The sequence below is a fragment of the Choloepus didactylus genome, chromosome 18 (assembly GCF_015220235.1).
Source record: "Choloepus didactylus isolate mChoDid1 chromosome 18, mChoDid1.pri, whole genome shotgun sequence".
NCBI classification, from domain to species: domain Eukaryota; kingdom Metazoa; phylum Chordata; class Mammalia; order Pilosa; family Megalonychidae; genus Choloepus; species Choloepus didactylus.
This window is the reverse complement of record NC_051324.1, coordinates 67,657,027-67,673,063: the sequence shown is the minus strand read 5'-3', so window position 1 is coordinate 67,673,063 and position 16,037 is coordinate 67,657,027. Positions and strand designations below refer to the sequence as shown.

General features: G+C 56.4%; 1 protein-coding gene across 2 annotated transcripts in view; it reads left to right on the top strand.

Moving 5' to 3' along the window:
* Positions 1-16,037, top strand: part of SDK2 (sidekick cell adhesion molecule 2) — a 259,843-nt gene that overhangs the window by 224,441 nt on the left and 19,365 nt on the right. For both annotated transcript variants that reach the window (XM_037808622.1, XM_037808621.1), the window contains 4 exons: positions 4,569-4,755; positions 6,981-7,118; positions 10,222-10,383; positions 13,350-13,475. In XM_037808622.1, the coding sequence (XP_037664550.1) occupies positions 4,569-4,755; positions 6,981-7,118; positions 10,222-10,383; positions 13,350-13,475 (613 nt within the window). The remainder of the gene's footprint in view (positions 1-4,568; positions 4,756-6,980; positions 7,119-10,221; positions 10,384-13,349; positions 13,476-16,037) is intronic.

Sequence of the window (16,037 nt, the reverse complement as noted above, 5' to 3'; positions counted from 1 at the left end):
AGGGTAAAGAGAGAGAGATCCAGGGGAGGTTTGAAATTTTAAACAAGGATGTTAGGAAAGAGCCTAAAGAGGAGATGGTGGTCAAGCAAACACCTGAAGGAGGGAGCGGTAAGAGTCACCCCCAGGGAAGGTGTTCTAGTTTGCTAGTGCTGCCGGAACGCAAAACACCAGAAATGGATTGGCTTTTATAAAAGGGGGTTTGTTTGGCTACACAGTTACAGTCTTAAGGCCATGAAGTGTCCAAGGTAATGCATCAACAATCGGGTACCTTCACTGGAGGATGGCCAATGGCATCCAGAAAACGTCTGTTAGCTGGGAAGGCACGTGGCCGGTGTCTGCTCCAAGTTCTGGTTTCAAAATGGCTTTCTCCCAGGACGTCCCTCTCTAGGCTTCAGCTTCTCAAAAATGTCGTTCTTCATTGCTCTTGGGGCATTTGTCCTCTCTTAGCTTCTCTGGAGCAAAAGTCTGCTTTCAAAGGCCGTCTGCAAAATGTCTCTGTAAGCTGCAGCTCCTCTCTCAGTTCCTGTGCATTCTTCAAAGTGTCCCTCTTGGCTGTAGCAAGCCCGCTCCTTGTGTCTGAGCCTATATAGTGCTCCAGTAATTTAATTCAGACCCACCCTGAATGGGTGGGGCAACACCTCCATGGAAATTATCCAACCAAAGGTCTTGTCCACAGTTGATTGAATCACATATCCATGGAAACACCCAAAGGATTACAAAATCTAATCAACACTGATATGTCTGCACACAAGATTGCATCAAAGATAATGGCATTTTGGGGGACATAATACCTTGAACTGGCACAGAAGGCGTTTCAGAAGGAGGGGAAAGTGCAAAGGCCCTGGGGTGGGCTGGTGCTTGGCAAGTTCAAAGGACAGCAAAGCACCTGTGTGTCCCGGAGCGAGCAGGGGGAGGGGAGTGGCGGGACCCGAGGCAGAGCAGTGACCAGCCGATGTAGGGCCCTCAAGGGCCATGGCTTTTGCTCTGAACAGGGTGACAGGCCATGGGGGCTTGGGGCAAAGGAGAGGCAGGGTGTGACTTAAGGTTTCCAAAAGGTCCCACTGGCTGCTGTGCTGAGCACAGTCTCCACAGGGAAAGCCCAGAAACACATGAGGAGGTGACTGAATAATTCAGGTTCAACAGGATGGCATCTGGGAAGCCATTATTCGGGGGCTGCCATCTCCAGCCAGGCCTATGGGCCAAATCCAGCCCGCCACCTGCTTCTGATATGAAGGCAGAGTCATTGTGATGGAGACTTATGGCCTGCAAAGCCTGGACTAGTGACTGCCTGCCCCCTTTCCAGGCCCCCTTGCTGCCCCCTGGATTGCTGGATTGATAGCCTGGGGTTCATGGGTCCCCAGATGGAGTGTTAGGGGCCAGGACCTGCTTGGAGTGCATTGGAGAGAGACTGGAAGGAGGCAGCATGTCCTGACATCCCTTTTGAGTTTTGCTTTAAAGGGAAGCAGAGAAATGGGGTGGGAGCTGGAAAAAGGCATCCGAGCAGTAGAGGGGCTCCGAGACGGGATAGAAACAATCCTGAAGAGAGGGGAAGTTTGATGTTTCAGGAAAGAGAGGGAGTGTGGTGGACTGATGTCCTTGAGGTGGGATTTGGGGCACAGTTACAGGGTTGGCCTGAGAAGGGCACCCAACAGTTAAGCCCTGGCGACAAGAGGGAGGTGTATGGTTCAGGTAGTTATGGGGCAGGAGGGCTAGCGGTGGCCAGGGGAGCTTCTGGAAACCTCCTCTGGTGGCTTCGGTTTCTCAGTGAGCAATGTCCGGCTGCAAGTGAGGATCGGGGACAAGGGGAGCAAACGAGAGTTCTAGGAAAATGAGGCTTATGCACATGAATTTCTAGTGGGACTTTCATCCAGCCAGTCAGAGGTGGATGTGCAGGCATGGAGTTGATTCATCCAGGGCTGGAGTTCTGCCAGTCGGAGATGATGAAGCCAGGAAAGAGCAGGGAATTGAAAGTAGAGGTAAGGCAGTGATTATAATGGTGCACTCCTATGCCCGCTCCTGCAAATATTTATCCCCCCAGCAAATATTTATTGCACCCCTACGATATGCCAGGTATTATTCTGGGTGCTTGGGATATGAGGAAACACGTAGACCAAGCTGCCTGCCGTCCGTGGGTCTTACATTCTAGCAGACACCCAGGTAGCCACAGATGCACACTTGGCCATGGGCCCCATTGTGTCATGTGCACAAGTGTCAGTTCCTCTTGTGGTTAATCATCATCTAATAAAGGCCTGCTTAGTTCCATACACACAAATAGAAATGCTTGCTGAGGATGTCCTGTTTATGCCTAGATCCCAACTGCCCCCCTTCCAGGGACATATCCAGCAGTTGCCCCTCTCTCTCCTCCACCAGCACTTTCTCTCCCGTGGATGTCTCCTGAGGCATAGAAGCTCCCTGAAACAGGTTTCATCCCTACAGTGCCTTTTCCTGACCCCACATTTTCCTCCAGCTTTCACTCATTTCTTTGGTTGATCCCTTTGCAGCAGAATTTCTCACACAAATGTCCTGTACTTGCTGCTTCTACTTCCCGCCCTCCTGTTCTCTTCTGAGTCAGCCCCAAGTAAGTTCTGATCCCACAACCCCAAAGAACCTGCTCCCGTCAAGGCCACTGAAAATTTCCAGATTGGTAATGAGCGGCCTCGTCATACCTGACTTAGCAGCGGAGTTTGACACGGGGGTTCCGTCCTCCTCGAAATGCTTTCTCCTCTGAGCTTCCCTCACTGGCTGTTCCACGTCACCCCAGCACCCAATCCTTGCCCCACTTTCCTCTCTCTCCACACTAAGCCCTTGGTGCCCTCACCAAGTGTGATGGTTGAGTTCATGTGCCAATTTGGCCAGGTTCTGGAGTCCAGTTGTTGGGTCAAGTGAGCAGTGGCCTGAGTGTGGTTGTGGCTGGAGAGCCAGGATATTCCACGGACTTAAATCATCAGTAAGTTGATTGCATCGATGGCTGATGACATCTACAGTCACCTGAGGAGACTGCCTTCAGCAATGAGGAGTCTCAGCCAATCAGTCGAAGGCTTTAAAAGATGTGATGATTTCAGCAGTCAGAAGAGGTAACTTCCATCTCTACTTCTGCCAGCCATTTTCTCCTGGGAAATTCATCGAATACCTTCATCAAAGTTCCCAGATTGAAGCCTGCCCTATGGAATTCAGACATGCCTATCCCCATAGTCTTGTGAGACAATTCTTATAAATATATGTATGTGTATATATATATATATATATATATATATATATATATATATATATATATATATATAGCCTGTTGGTTCTGTTTCCCTAGAGCACCCTGACTAATATACCAAGTATCAGATTTTTAGCATCAACCTTGACCTTTCCCCTGGACACCAAATTTGGCAGGAACTTTGCCCTGGCATCTCCATTACTGCAAGGGTGAATGAGTAAATAAATGAGCGATCTAATGAATGACTGCCTCAACTCTCACTCATCTACCAATGCGAGAAGAGTCTGCCAAAAAAGAAAAAAGGATGGAAAAAAGCAAGGATTTTATGGTAATGAGGTGTCCTAACTGCTGTTCATGCATGCCAGGTGGGGACACTTCCATTAGCTCTTTCTCACTTTTGTGAGTTGCCTGCAAAGAAATTGAGAAATTGGGAAGCCAGGAGCATGCAGAAAGCTCCTCAGCCAGCAGGTGGCGCCAAGTGCTCGCCGATCCTCCGTGGGCCTGGGCCCGCCCATCCCTGCAGCTCTCCAGGGTTGTCAGCTGGTTAAGGACGTCTTGCTTCCCTGAGCTGCTGCTAACCCCGCTGAATGCAAAGTCGTTGAAAGCACTGTGGACCATCTTCTGTGTGCCCAGCTCCCTAAACCCTCCCTGGGCCCTCCATGCATTTGGCAGCCGGCCAAGTACGCCAGTGAGGCCCCAGGCCTATTCTTTAGGTTGCTGTGACCTTCATGCATGACCTTCACGCCTCCCATTGATCCTGCAAAGTGGGTTTCCTTAACCCCGTCATGTCCACAATAAAGCCCTATTATGTCCATGGCTTAGGGACGTCTTTAACCAAGTCACACCGTGAATGAATGGCGGGCCGGGATTCACCCCAGCCTAGTCTTCTCCAACTGGGGAGCACACGGCGCGGGGGGCTGGTTGCCCTGCAGGGGCCGGTGCCGCAGGGCCGGGAGGGCCTGGGACTCTGCATTCCCAGCCAGCTCCTGCTGGACCTTGCCTCCATCTGCCCCCCACTCTGAGTGGCTGCACTCCACACTGCACCCACCTTCCCCTCGCGGGTTCCTGCAGATAGAAAGGGTTTCTTCCCCCAGGAATTGCTGCCGGGCCCGCGCTCGGGAATCCTCCAGGGATGCAAGAAGTGTGCTCCCTCCCCAGGTCTACGATCCAGTAGAGAGTAGGGTCCTGGCCATGGAAAGGACGGTTCTGGAAGGGTTTTCTGAAATCGCCCTTGACTAAATTCCTCTGTACTTCCTCCTGTGGCAAGCATCGACTATGTCCTGTCTGTGTCTCCAGGGTAGGCAGGGCCAGGGGGAGCCCGGCGCGTGTCCCCCCTCACTCCCACGCTCACCTGTGCCCACAGATTTACTTCTGGGAAGTCCAGCGGCAGAATCTGACGGAGAAGGTGAAGACGCTCTTCCTGGCCGAGAGCGGCGTGAAGCTCAAGAACCTGACCGGCTACACAGCCTACATGGTCAGCGTGGCGGCCTTCAACGCCGCCGGGGATGGGCCGCGGAGCACACCCACCCGGGGCCAGACCCAGCAAGCAGGTGGGGGAGAGGCTGGTGGGAGAAGCAGGGGGCTCAGGGAGGGGGAGTCTGCCTGGGGGAATGGAGGGCCCACCTGGTTCTGGGTGCTTGGGTGGAGTGTGGGGGCAGACAGCTTCCTTACCCAGCTGAGCCATCTGGGCTGGGGACCCGGGACCCCGGAGAGGGCAAGCACAGCCTGCAGAGGGGCCTCGATGCGGGCACTCCAAAAAAAAGGAGCCAGCCCTATCAGGCCTTTTTATGTCTTCTCGGCTTTGTTCCTTTGACAAATAGTTACTGAGCATCCTCTATGGACCCACAGTGCTGGGTGCTGGGGCACACCCTAGTGAGGGAGACAGGTCATAAACAAGAAAATGGGTGAATTCACTTCCGATGACAGGAAGCGTGGGCAATGTGAGAACTGGAGCAGGGATGGATGGAGGGCTTTGGGGTAGGGGGTGTTCCTGGGAAGGCCTGACTGAGGAGGTGACCTTGGGGCTGACATTTGGGTGAGGGGGTCGGGAGATCTGGAGGAGGTTCAGGCAGAGGGCACAGCAGGTGCCAGGGCCTGGGGACCGGAGTGGACGAGAGGGACAGAGAGAAAGTCACGTGATGCAAGGACAGGTGGCAGGGCAGGTCGCAGAGGGTCTGGGGGCCTTGGAAGGGGTTCAAGGTTAAACCTAAGCATGACAGGAAGCCTTTGGAGGGTTTTAAGCAGGGAAGTGGCAGGAAGTGGTTTGTTGCTAAAGGATCACTCCAGCTGCTGTGCGGAGGCCTGACAGCCCAGGGACAGGGTGGGGTGGGGTGGGGTGGGGTGGACATCGAAGCAGGAGGCAGGGGGTGGTGGGGGCCGGCAGAGAAGGGGTGACGGTGAGAGGCCTGTGCCCACATGTGCAGAGCAAGCCTAACAGCATATCCAAAAAGCTACTTCTCAAAATGGTACTTCACATGCTCCTCCTGGAAGCCCTGGGATTAGCCACGTCCCCCATTTTGCAGATGTAAAGGGTAGCTTCAGGAAGCCATACTTCTTTCCCAGCTGGTCAGTGGGGGAGCAAGGGCTGGAACCCCGGATTTCTGACCGTATCCTGGACCCTTTTTACTACACCTGTCCACCTCCTCTGCCAAGGGTTCCCCGCCTTGGATTTGAATACACATCTTTTGCCCTAGTCTCCCTTTAGCATCTTCCACCTGCTGCTTCCCATCCTTAGAGACCTCCAGGGAGCCAGCCTCTGGGGTCAGCTCCTAAGGCTCCTCCTTGGGGGGACAATCCCTGGGGCTCTGGAAACCCATGCCCTCCCCTGGCTCCCAAGGACCTCGCCAAAGCTGAGCTGAGCACCTGAATGTGCAAGTCTGTTGGCTGTCTGTCTATCTGTCCACCTGTCTGTCCTGAGCGCCCTCTGTCAATTCCCATTGGCCAAGTGGGAGCCCCTGGGAGCCTGGAAGCTTCCGTTGCTGTGGCGTTGAGACAGAGTGTTCTGTCCCACGTCCCTCTGGCCTGTGGGAGGCAGGAAAGGCCCCCCAAGCTCTCCTCCCTCCTTCAAAGGCTGCTCACTGATGCTGCCTCCAAGGGCTGGAGCCGGAAGCCGGGTCTGGATTAGCTCTGGCTCCGTGGGGAGGCGGCACTGGACAATAATAGCCTGACCATCCTTCCTGGAGCCAGCTGGGGAGCTCCCCTCCTTTCCGCTCTGTCCTCCCACTCAGGGCCCCCCCTGGCATGTTTTTGGGGTTGCTCCAGGGTTCCCAGACCAAGAAAACATCTCTTCTGGGAGGCTTTGACAGCCTCTGGCACTGGCTTTTCCTGACAGTGTGGTCTCTTAGTGACAAGCCCTATAGAACTCCACTGAGTTCTGGCATCTTCTTTAGTGTCCACCTAATGCCCAGCAGCCCAGCTGCCTCAGCCTCCTCCACCAGGGGAGCCAAAAGATGAAGCCTACAGAGCCAAAACCTGCAAATCTCCCTGCCCCACAGTGACCCTGCTCTCAGGAGGAAGAAGCCTGAATTCTCTGACTTCAGGGGAAATGAAGGTTCCCTTTCCTGCCCGTTCTTGGGACTCTGATAACAATGTCAAGGCCTGGGTGCTCTGGCAGAGGCGGGAAGGGGGCAGGGTCCGGATGCCCTCCAGTGACCCCCTACCAGCCCTCTCTCATGGCTTTCTCCTCCTTCCTGGGGCTAGCACCTTGGAGCCAAACCCTGGGCTTTGAAGGCCCATGGAAGGAGGAAACAGAAAGGCCTTTGGTGTCTCCCCACAGCCCCCAGTGCTCCCAGCTCTGTCCGGTTCAGCGAGCTGACCACGACTTCAGTGAACGTGTCCTGGGAGACCCCACAGTTCCCCAACGGCATCCTGGAAGGCTACCGGCTGGTGTACGAGCCCTGCACCCCAGTGGACGGTGAGCGGGGCCTCCCTTGCCCCCACCCCCAGCGTGGCTCTTTAAACGCTCTCCTTTGGGGTCCCACTCACAATTACTACATGGGTTAAAGGTGGTGAGAGTCCTCTCATTTTATAAATGGGGAAACTGAGGCCCAGACAAGGAAAGGGGCATTTCCAAGGTGAGACAGCAAGTTGAGGGCAGCATGGGACAAGCCACCCAGCTCTCCTAACTCCCAGGAGGGGAATTTTTAACTATATTCTTCCCCTTCAGTCAGTGGAAGTGGAGAGCGGAGAAAGGAAACCTGAATAAGATATAGCACCCCAACACGTACAGGTCTCTGTTAGGACTGTGTTCTGGTTTGCTAATGCTGCCGTTATGCAAAATACCAGAAATGGATCGGCTTTTATAAAGGGGGTTTATTTGGTTACACAGTTACAGTCTGAAAGCCATGAATATGTCCAAATTAAGGCATCAACAAGAGTATTCCTTCACTGAAGGAAGGCCAATGGCATCCAGAAAATTTCTGTTAGTTGGAAAGGCACATGGCTGGCGTCTGCTGATCCCAAGTTGTGTTCCAGCTCCTCTCTCAGCCCCTGTGCATTCTTCAAAATGTTGCCCTTGGGGCATTTTGTCTTCTCTTAGCTTCTCTGGAGCAAACACTGGGCTAGCACCCCCAAAGTGTCAGCAAAAGTCTGCTTTCAACAGCCGTCTCTAAAATGTCTCTCTCAGCTCCCCTGAGGTCCTTCTGTTTGTGAGCTCTTTTATAAGACTCCAGTGACTAAATCAAGACCCACCCTGAATGGGCGGGGTTCATATCTCCATGGAGATAATTTAGTCAAACATTTCACCCACAGTTGATTGAGTCACATCTCCATGGAAACACTCAAAGAATTCCAACCTAATCAACACTAATACGTCTGCCCCCGCTAGATTGCATTGAAGAACATGGTGTTTGGGGGGACATAATACATTCAAACCAGCACAGGCTGTAAAGAACGGGGAGCCCCTAACAGTCCTGTCCTCTCCTTAACCCCACCCAGACTGAGTTCCAGTCTTCCTCTGGGTAAGTCCTCAACCTTTGAGAATCTGTTGAAGTGGAGTCTCCTCCCAGAAAAACACACAAGTTTGGGGGGTGGTTACCAAACCCCTGATGCCAGCTGTGGACCTCGGATCAAGGACCCTGCTCTACAAGTCATCTGCATCTCACCCTGGGCCCCACAAATCTGAGCTGCCTTCAGTGCCCTCCCTCATAGCCCCTGCCCGCCCCCTCCCCAGGATGTGGCTGGGACCCTGCCCCCCTTCCCAGGCTCCCTGGCTGGGCTGCACTAAACCCCAACTCTGCACCATAGGCACAGGCCAGCTTCCCCCTCCCCCCACCAAGGGGCTGCTGCCACGGCTGAGGTGCCCGAGCCCAGACAGAGAGCCAAGTGCCCCGAGGTCACTGCTGTTTGTCGGTGACAGCCGTTGTCTGGGAATAGAGGGAAGGAAGGGCCCACGAGGGGTTAGGGTGTGGCTGGTCTACAAGGTGGTGCCCGGGAGCTGGACAAGCACCTCCAGGGTCACCCCCACTCTCGCCCTCCTCCCACTGTGGAGCCTGGTGAGAACCAGGGCTGGCCCTGGAAACGTGGCTGTGGCCGGCAGTTCTGGGTCGGCCGGGGAACAATGGCCCCTCAGTCCTCACAGCCGCCACCTGCGTGCCAGCAGCTCCTTCTCCAAAGCAGGGCTCTGTGTCAGAGCCACAAGGGGAGCCGGGCCCCAGGAGGAGATCCGGTCAGGTGCAGGACTCAGGAACAAGGTCATCTCCCCTGTGGTAGGAAGGAGAAGACAGAGGTCTTGGAGACAGAGGCAGGGGCAGGGCAAGCTCTTGGCCAGGGAGGGGTCTCCCACCTTCACCAAGTCCTCTTTGGGCAGGTCTGTGCCTGAACCACCCTCTTACATAGTCCCCTCCACCCCGTTAGAGCCCAGGTGAGAGAACCTTCAAGCCCTGAGTATGGCCAGATAGTGCCCAGCCCAGCCAACCTGGCCTTCCCTGTTGAACCCAAACACCGTGTCTGCACCCCAGTTCACACCTCTGCCCTGGATTCAGGCAGCAGCCAACAGGTGCCACAAGAACCCAGAGAACCCCTTTCCTGGAGGGACAACTAAAGCCCAGGCAGACACCCCATTGTGCTCATCGCCTCCGTGCCTCCAAGTTCGTTTGGAAATGTCAGGGAGCCCCATGCACCCCGGGCGAGTTCGTTCCTGCAGGATGGGCCTCTTGACCACGCACTGCTGTATCATTCAATCACCCATTCATTCAGCAAACATATTGGGCACCTGTTCTGTGCTGGGCTCTGTTATTTTATATAAACCTCATAGCGTCCTTGTCTAAGATGTGATTACTCCCCTAACTTGTTAGGAGAGAAAACTGAAGCTAGGCTAAAGGACACACCAGAAGCCACTGCAAAATGGGGTCTTCCAGCAACTGTAGGTTCTGTGGGGATGGGAAATGAAGCCAGGAGGCTTTGATTTGTGAAGCACTCCCATCTCCTGAAATCTACCCCAGGCCTTGCCCTCTAGTTGCCAGGACTTGGGTGCTGAAGTATTCTCACTTTTCCCTTAAAAAGCCTGGCGTGTGCAGCTCGGTGGAGGGCCCGGTGTGAGCTCCCGCTGGCACAGAGGAAAGCAGGGAAGTCCAGAGGGGCACAGTGGCATCTCTACAGCAGCATTTCCTAAAAGATGGTCCCGGACATTCTAGTTCTGCAGGGTGCTATTAAGGTCTTGCATGGTGGCAGGAACACAGGGGCTGAACTATATTGGGGTGCAGTGGTTAAGGGACACAGGATGGGGAGCTGTTTTCTTCCCTTTAGTTGCTAAAGGACCCTGTGGTTATTCAGAAGACAGAGGGATAGGGGTTATCTAGCTTTCCCCAAACTTCTTTGACCACGGAACCTTTTCCCAGGAGAGCCTGCAGGCCTGCATTTTGGGAACATGGTCTGGTAAACATGGCTTTGTGGGCTCGGGCGGTGCCCCCAGCCTGATTTCAAGGGGGTGAGGCTCAGGCCACTGCCCCGCCCCCTCCCCACGGCCCCATGACCCCTCCTCCCCACCCCCACCGACCCCCCGCCCTGCACCCCCGCAGGTGTCAGTAAGATCGTGACAGTGGACGTGAAGGGGAACAGCCCCCTGTGGCTGAAGGTGAAAGACCTCGCAGAAGGCATGACCTACAGGTTCCGCATCAGAGCCAAGACCTTCACCTACGGGCCGGAGATCGAAGCCAACGTCACCACGGGCCCCGGAGAAGGTAAGAGAGCAGGTGCGGCCGGCCAGGTAGAGAGGCCCAAGTTGTCAGCGCTGCCTGTGGCCCCGGAGGTGCGGAGGAAGATGAGCGCTACGGAGTCTCCGTCGGAGCTCCCAGACCCGGGGGGACCACAGACAGCAAACCGGCAGCCAAGGGGTGCAGAGTGGGGGTGGGGTCCCTGGGGGACATTTCAGAGCCCACAGGCAGGTGGGGGCGGGGCATTCAACAGAGCCAGGCCGTGCCCGCCCAGGCATTCGGTGGTCTGACAGCGTCCATCGCAGCAGGTGTGGGGGGCGTCACGGAGCAGGCAAGGAGGGCCCGAAGAGGTTGCCTGCTCGCTCCGGAAGGTGTTTCCCCAGGTGCCACTTGCACCTGTGATAAATGCAGGTCCCTGGGCCCCACCTCCCTCCCAGGAGATCAGGATGCCTGCGGCCCCACCCCTGGGACTGTGAGAAGCTTTGCCCTGGGCATGGGGGCATGGGCAGCCTCAGAGGCTAGGAGACCTGGGGAGGTGACTGGCCAGGGGCCTGCCAGGCCGCATCCTTCCTGCACACAGATGATGGAGGCTGCCCGCTCCGGGGCATGGCGGGAGGAGAGAAAGCGGCAAGCTGGGTCGGCTAGACTGGGGACCTCAGAGGCGAGGGCCGGGCTGAGGCTACTCCAGGCTTGATAGCTTGAACAACCCACAGAGCACTGATGCTCTTTACCAAAATGCAGAACCCGGGGGAGGGGGAGGGAAGGAAGAGGGAGAGGAAAAGAGGAAGGAGGGAAGGGAGGAAGGGGAAGGGAGGGGATAAGAGGAGGAAGAATGAGGAGAGGGGGCAGAGGAGGGGAAGGGGGGAAAGGGGAGGGGAGCAGTGGGGATGAGGGAGAAGAGAATGTGCTCCATTTGGGTCTGCTGACCTCCCTGAGGTCCCCTAGGGCTGGGGAACTTCGTAGGGTGCCCCTCGTGGTCAAGGTTCAACCCTCCAAAGTCACAGTCACCCAGGCAGGACGTCCCCTCCTGAGCGCCAAAGCCAAAGCCCAGAGGCCCCCTCCTAGGCCCCTTTGCCCCGTCCCTCCTGGCCTCCTGCTCTGAGAAAGTGCATGGCCCCTTCCAAACTTCCCCTAAACTCCCCTCCCCACCCCTCCTCTGCCCCGCCCCCACCAGCCTGCCCTGACCAAGGCCTTCTCCGGCTGGGAGGCCCTGGGAGGTGAGCCCAGGGTGGGAGAGGGGGGCCTCTTGGCTGTCACCTGCCCCGGGTTTGTCCTCCTGATGGCTGGTTCTGGCAGCCCCTTCCTCTCTGTGCTGTCAGTTTCTGCCTCTGGTTCTGCAAAGAACTCCCTGGCTCCTTGGAGCAAAGCCTGCAGGGCCCCAGGAGGAAGATCCCCCGCTGGAGCTGCCCTTGCCCTGCCCTTGGCCTGCCCTTGCCCCTCCCTGGGCTGCCTCTCACCTGAGCAGCCTCTCACCTGAGCAGCCTACCTGAGACAAAAGCAGGAAGACAGAGCTGGCAGGCAGCCAGGCAGGAGAGGGCCCCAGGGGCCAGTCTATCCAAACCTGGGGACTGAAGTGTCCCGGGCTGCACGGTCCCTGGGGGAGGGAGCAGGAAGTACAGGGAGGCAGTGGAGGGTACTGAGAACCCAGCCCTCTGAGAAGGACGGGAGCCTCGCCCAGTGGGTAGGGGTGAGGAGGGGTCTGCAGGGGTCCTTTTCCCTGCTGGCCAGGCAATGGCTGGACTTGCTGGAAGTTTCTGACCCAGTATCTCCTCCCCTCAGCCCCGAGCACTGCCCTGTTCAAAATGAGAACCCGGGCCTGGGGTTGCCCCCTAGGCCCTCACCCTATGGTCTCCTCGGCTGCCTTTGCCCTTGGCCATGATGCCGCACAGGCAGGATGCACATTTAGGAAGGAAGGAAATAAGGCCCTCCAAGGTCACAGGGTCAGGGTGGACACAGGGCCGGGCAGAGGCCCCCAAGCTCTGGGAGTGAACCCCTGGCTGCCAGGTGGGCCTGCAGCAACCCTGACCCCAGAGGAACTAAAATCAGATGCTGGGCTCAGCGGTCATCCCAGCAGGCATCTACAGGGCCCTCCACCCAGGGTGCTCAGCCAGCTGCCCACCCTCCCACTCACTCGTCCCTTTGTCCCGCGGGCACCGGCGGGCTTCTGGGCACACAGAGCTCTGTGTCTATGGGAAACGGGCATGGAGCGGTGAGGGTTCCGAGGGCTGAGCTCTGTGGGCTGTGGGAGCCCAGAGGACGGGCACCAGGCTCGCACTGGCCAGCCAGCCCCTGGGGAAGAAGGGGGCCGGGACCCTCTGTGGGTGCCTTGCTCACTCCCTGACTATGGAACAAACTCTTCTCCCTGCTCCATTCCCTCAGGATGGGCTCCCCAGCTGGCCCACCTAATGGTCCAACTCTCCAAGCCAGTCCTTCCTCCCCTCTGCTTAGCAGAGGAGACCTCCAGACTTCCTAGGGCCCGAGCTCCCTCCCTCCTTCCCACCCTAATTGTAAATGCAGTCATGGGGCGGGCTCAGGCAGGAGATGCAGGGTCATCACCATCCCAGGCCCCTCCTCTCCCTGGGCCACTCTGCCATTGTCATATCCCCGTGATCTCATCCCTTCAAGCCTTATATTCCAAAAGGCCCTGACAGATGGGGAAACTGAGGCTTTATGAATGGATCAAATCCCCAGTCTCCTACGTGCTGGGCTCCTGCCTCTGCTCCCGAGATCTTTCTGGCATCCCTCAGGTCCCCTCCTGCACTGGCGTTTGGACATGGTGGGGTGTGGGGGTGGCCCAGGGAGGAACGTGGTCGGATTCCGGCAGGCCAGGCCAGAGCCACGCTGCAGGGGCCTCAGTGCTCCGGGGTTCCCTGAGCTCTCTGGCCAGGCCTGCTTCGGGTGGAAAAGCCCCTCCTCTGGGATCCCAGTGGTGGGCAGTGGCCCCCTCTGGGTCCCCTGCGTCCCCTCGCCCACGTGCACCCTGTGTTCGCCAGGTGCCCCGGGCCCGCCTGGAGTGCCCATCATCGTGCGGTACAGCTCTGCCATCGCCATCCACTGGTCCAGCGGAGACCCCGGCAGAGCGCCCGTCACCCGCTATGTCATAGAGGCCAGGCCTTCAGGTACTCCCCGTCCTGGACCACCAGGGACCCACGCAGGTGCTCGTGTCCGTCTTCACCCTAGAAAGTGTTTGTGCCACTCAAGGTCTGCTAGGGGTAGCCACGCTGGGTGGTGGGAAACTTGGGGGATGGGACCTCTCCAAGTTAAGGAACCTCCAGGACCCTCAGAGCACAGCAGTCAGTGCCCAGTGAGGGCCAACTTGGCTTGAGGATTATTCCGGAAACCAGAGGAGGAACGAGTTTGGCTGGTGTGGGTTAAATACCAGTGTCCCCCCTGCCACCCCAGTGCCCTGTCACTAAGGGGATCGGCCGCCTCCTGGAGACCACAGTGGCCTCTTTAAGCCTCTCTGTCACCCTGGCTGACTCTGCAGTTCCTGTGATTACCCACCTCCTGCCGCGCCTGAAATCGAATCACTAGAACTTCCAAAGCCATCGGGAGATGAGCAACTGATGTGTCGCTCCAGGGGCTGCTCAGGGCGCTGCTGTTTCACCATCCACTCCAACACCTGTTCCTCGGGGCCCTCAGCCCCCCGGCTCCCTCCGCTGCTAGGTTTCCAAGCTAATCAGAGGTGCCAGTGTCAGGGACATGCTGGAGGCTTGTCCTCCGTATTCTGTGGCATCCGTGGTTAAGTGATTGACGTTGAGAAAGAAAAAAGACTCTGTTCCCACGGCATGAACGGCGAATAATTGTGATGGGAAGTAGTCAAGCGTATCAGTAGCTAATACTTCTAACGCAGAGTACTGAAACATCTCAGTGACAAATTGTTAGTACCCCAGGGTAACTAATAATCCCAAAAGCAATAATAATTCTGGTAATTCCAGGAAGTCGCTACCACCCAGTCATCGCCTTAATCTCATGCTGATAATTGCAGTTGCAAATAGCTAATAAATCTAGCGGCACAGATCCAGCGTGTAGCTGGGAGGCCGTGCGGCAGGGTTGGGGCTCTCCCGGTGCAGATGGGCCTTCCATGGACCTCCAGTGCTGGCTGCTGAGTTGCCAAGAGGTTGCCTGTGCTTCTCCCAACCAGGGCTTGTGCCTGTTTATTCTCCAAGGCTGGCCGCCTGGGTGCCAGGCTGTGGAATGTTGGCTTCAGGACTCGGCCCTGTTGATTTTCCGACGTTCCCTGGGAGGCCCAGCGTGGGGCTTTGAATGTTCCAGGTTTGGTGACCGTGACTTGATCCACAGAGGTGGGATGGAGGACTGGGCATCAAAGGAAGGACCAAACCAGTGCTCCCTGAAGGGTCAGGACTTAGAGCAGAGCCAGAGAGTTGGCCACAAGGTTGGGGGACAGTGACCCAGGCGAGAGGAGGGGGAAGTAAAGCAGTGAGGAGCTGACCTACCGTCTGCGAGCACGTCTGTGAGCACGTCTGTGAGCATGTCTGTGAGCACAGAGAACGCCTTGGCCTGTGCCTCAGGCTGTTTGTGAACAGACTGTGAAATGTGTCTTCTGCCCTTCTTTTTGTGCTACCTCTGTGTCCCCTGGCTATGCAGCCTCCTCATCTTCAAGATGAAATCGTTCCTGTGGTACTCGTGTTTTGCAGAGTAGACGAAACACGACTACTTTCTGAGAGCCGGAGAGCAGCCAGGCACAGCAGCCCCAGGGAGGGGCTCACCCAGGGGATTTGCAGGCCCAGGCAACTGGCCCCGGGCCCCGTGTATCAGCCGATTCCTGGAGGTGGAGGCCACGCTGCAGCGTGACATTCCAGCAGCTTCTGGCTGGTCCTGTTGCCTGGCCCCAGGCTTTGCCTCCACGTGGAGTGGATCAAACCACAGGCTGGAGGCCTCAGCTTCCGGAGGAGCCTTTTCCGTAAAATGGGGATAATGGTCCCTCTCTCAAAGCACTTGACGAGTAGGAAGGCTCAGCTGTTGTGTTACTGTGCTATCGTGCTATGACTGTTATTGGAAGATGGATGAGAAAATTAAAGTCACATGAAGAAAATTGATCTGCACCCCAATAGTCATATTTGAAGGCATACAGTACTGAAGTTGGGGTGCGTAATGCTAAGAAAATGCCAGGAAAGAAAGGTTTCTGTTCATTTATCCATCAATCACGTATAGGATCCTGTACAAGGTGCTGGGGCTATGGGACTAATTTGGCATGAACCCTGCCATCAAAAAGAGAGACCCTGAACAAAAAGATGTGCTGTGTGCAAGGCAGCAGCTCAAATGCAAATAAATAAGACTGAGGGGATATGAAGCAGAGGCCTGGCCCTGGAGCCCCCAGAGAGGATGATTCTGCACCCAGACAGGGCTCCTGGCCTTTTCCGATTTGGGGGGGGGGGGGGGATCTAGACGGCAAAGGGTGGGCCCTTGGCCCAAAACTCAGGGATGATGATACAGTGGTCGTGGCTCCTCGGCATGAGTTCTTAACTTACACGGTGCGTCTATAAGAATGTGTGCTGAGGAAAACCAGTGAAATCCATTGGCTGGGGCAGGGAAAGCAAGCCTTTGGGCCCGGAAAGAAGCTCTTCCTAGAAATGATGAAATAGAAAGACAAGGGAATGGGATGCCACAGCGAAGTGCAGCAGGAGATGCTGGGCCGGGCGTGCCATCTGATGGTCTTT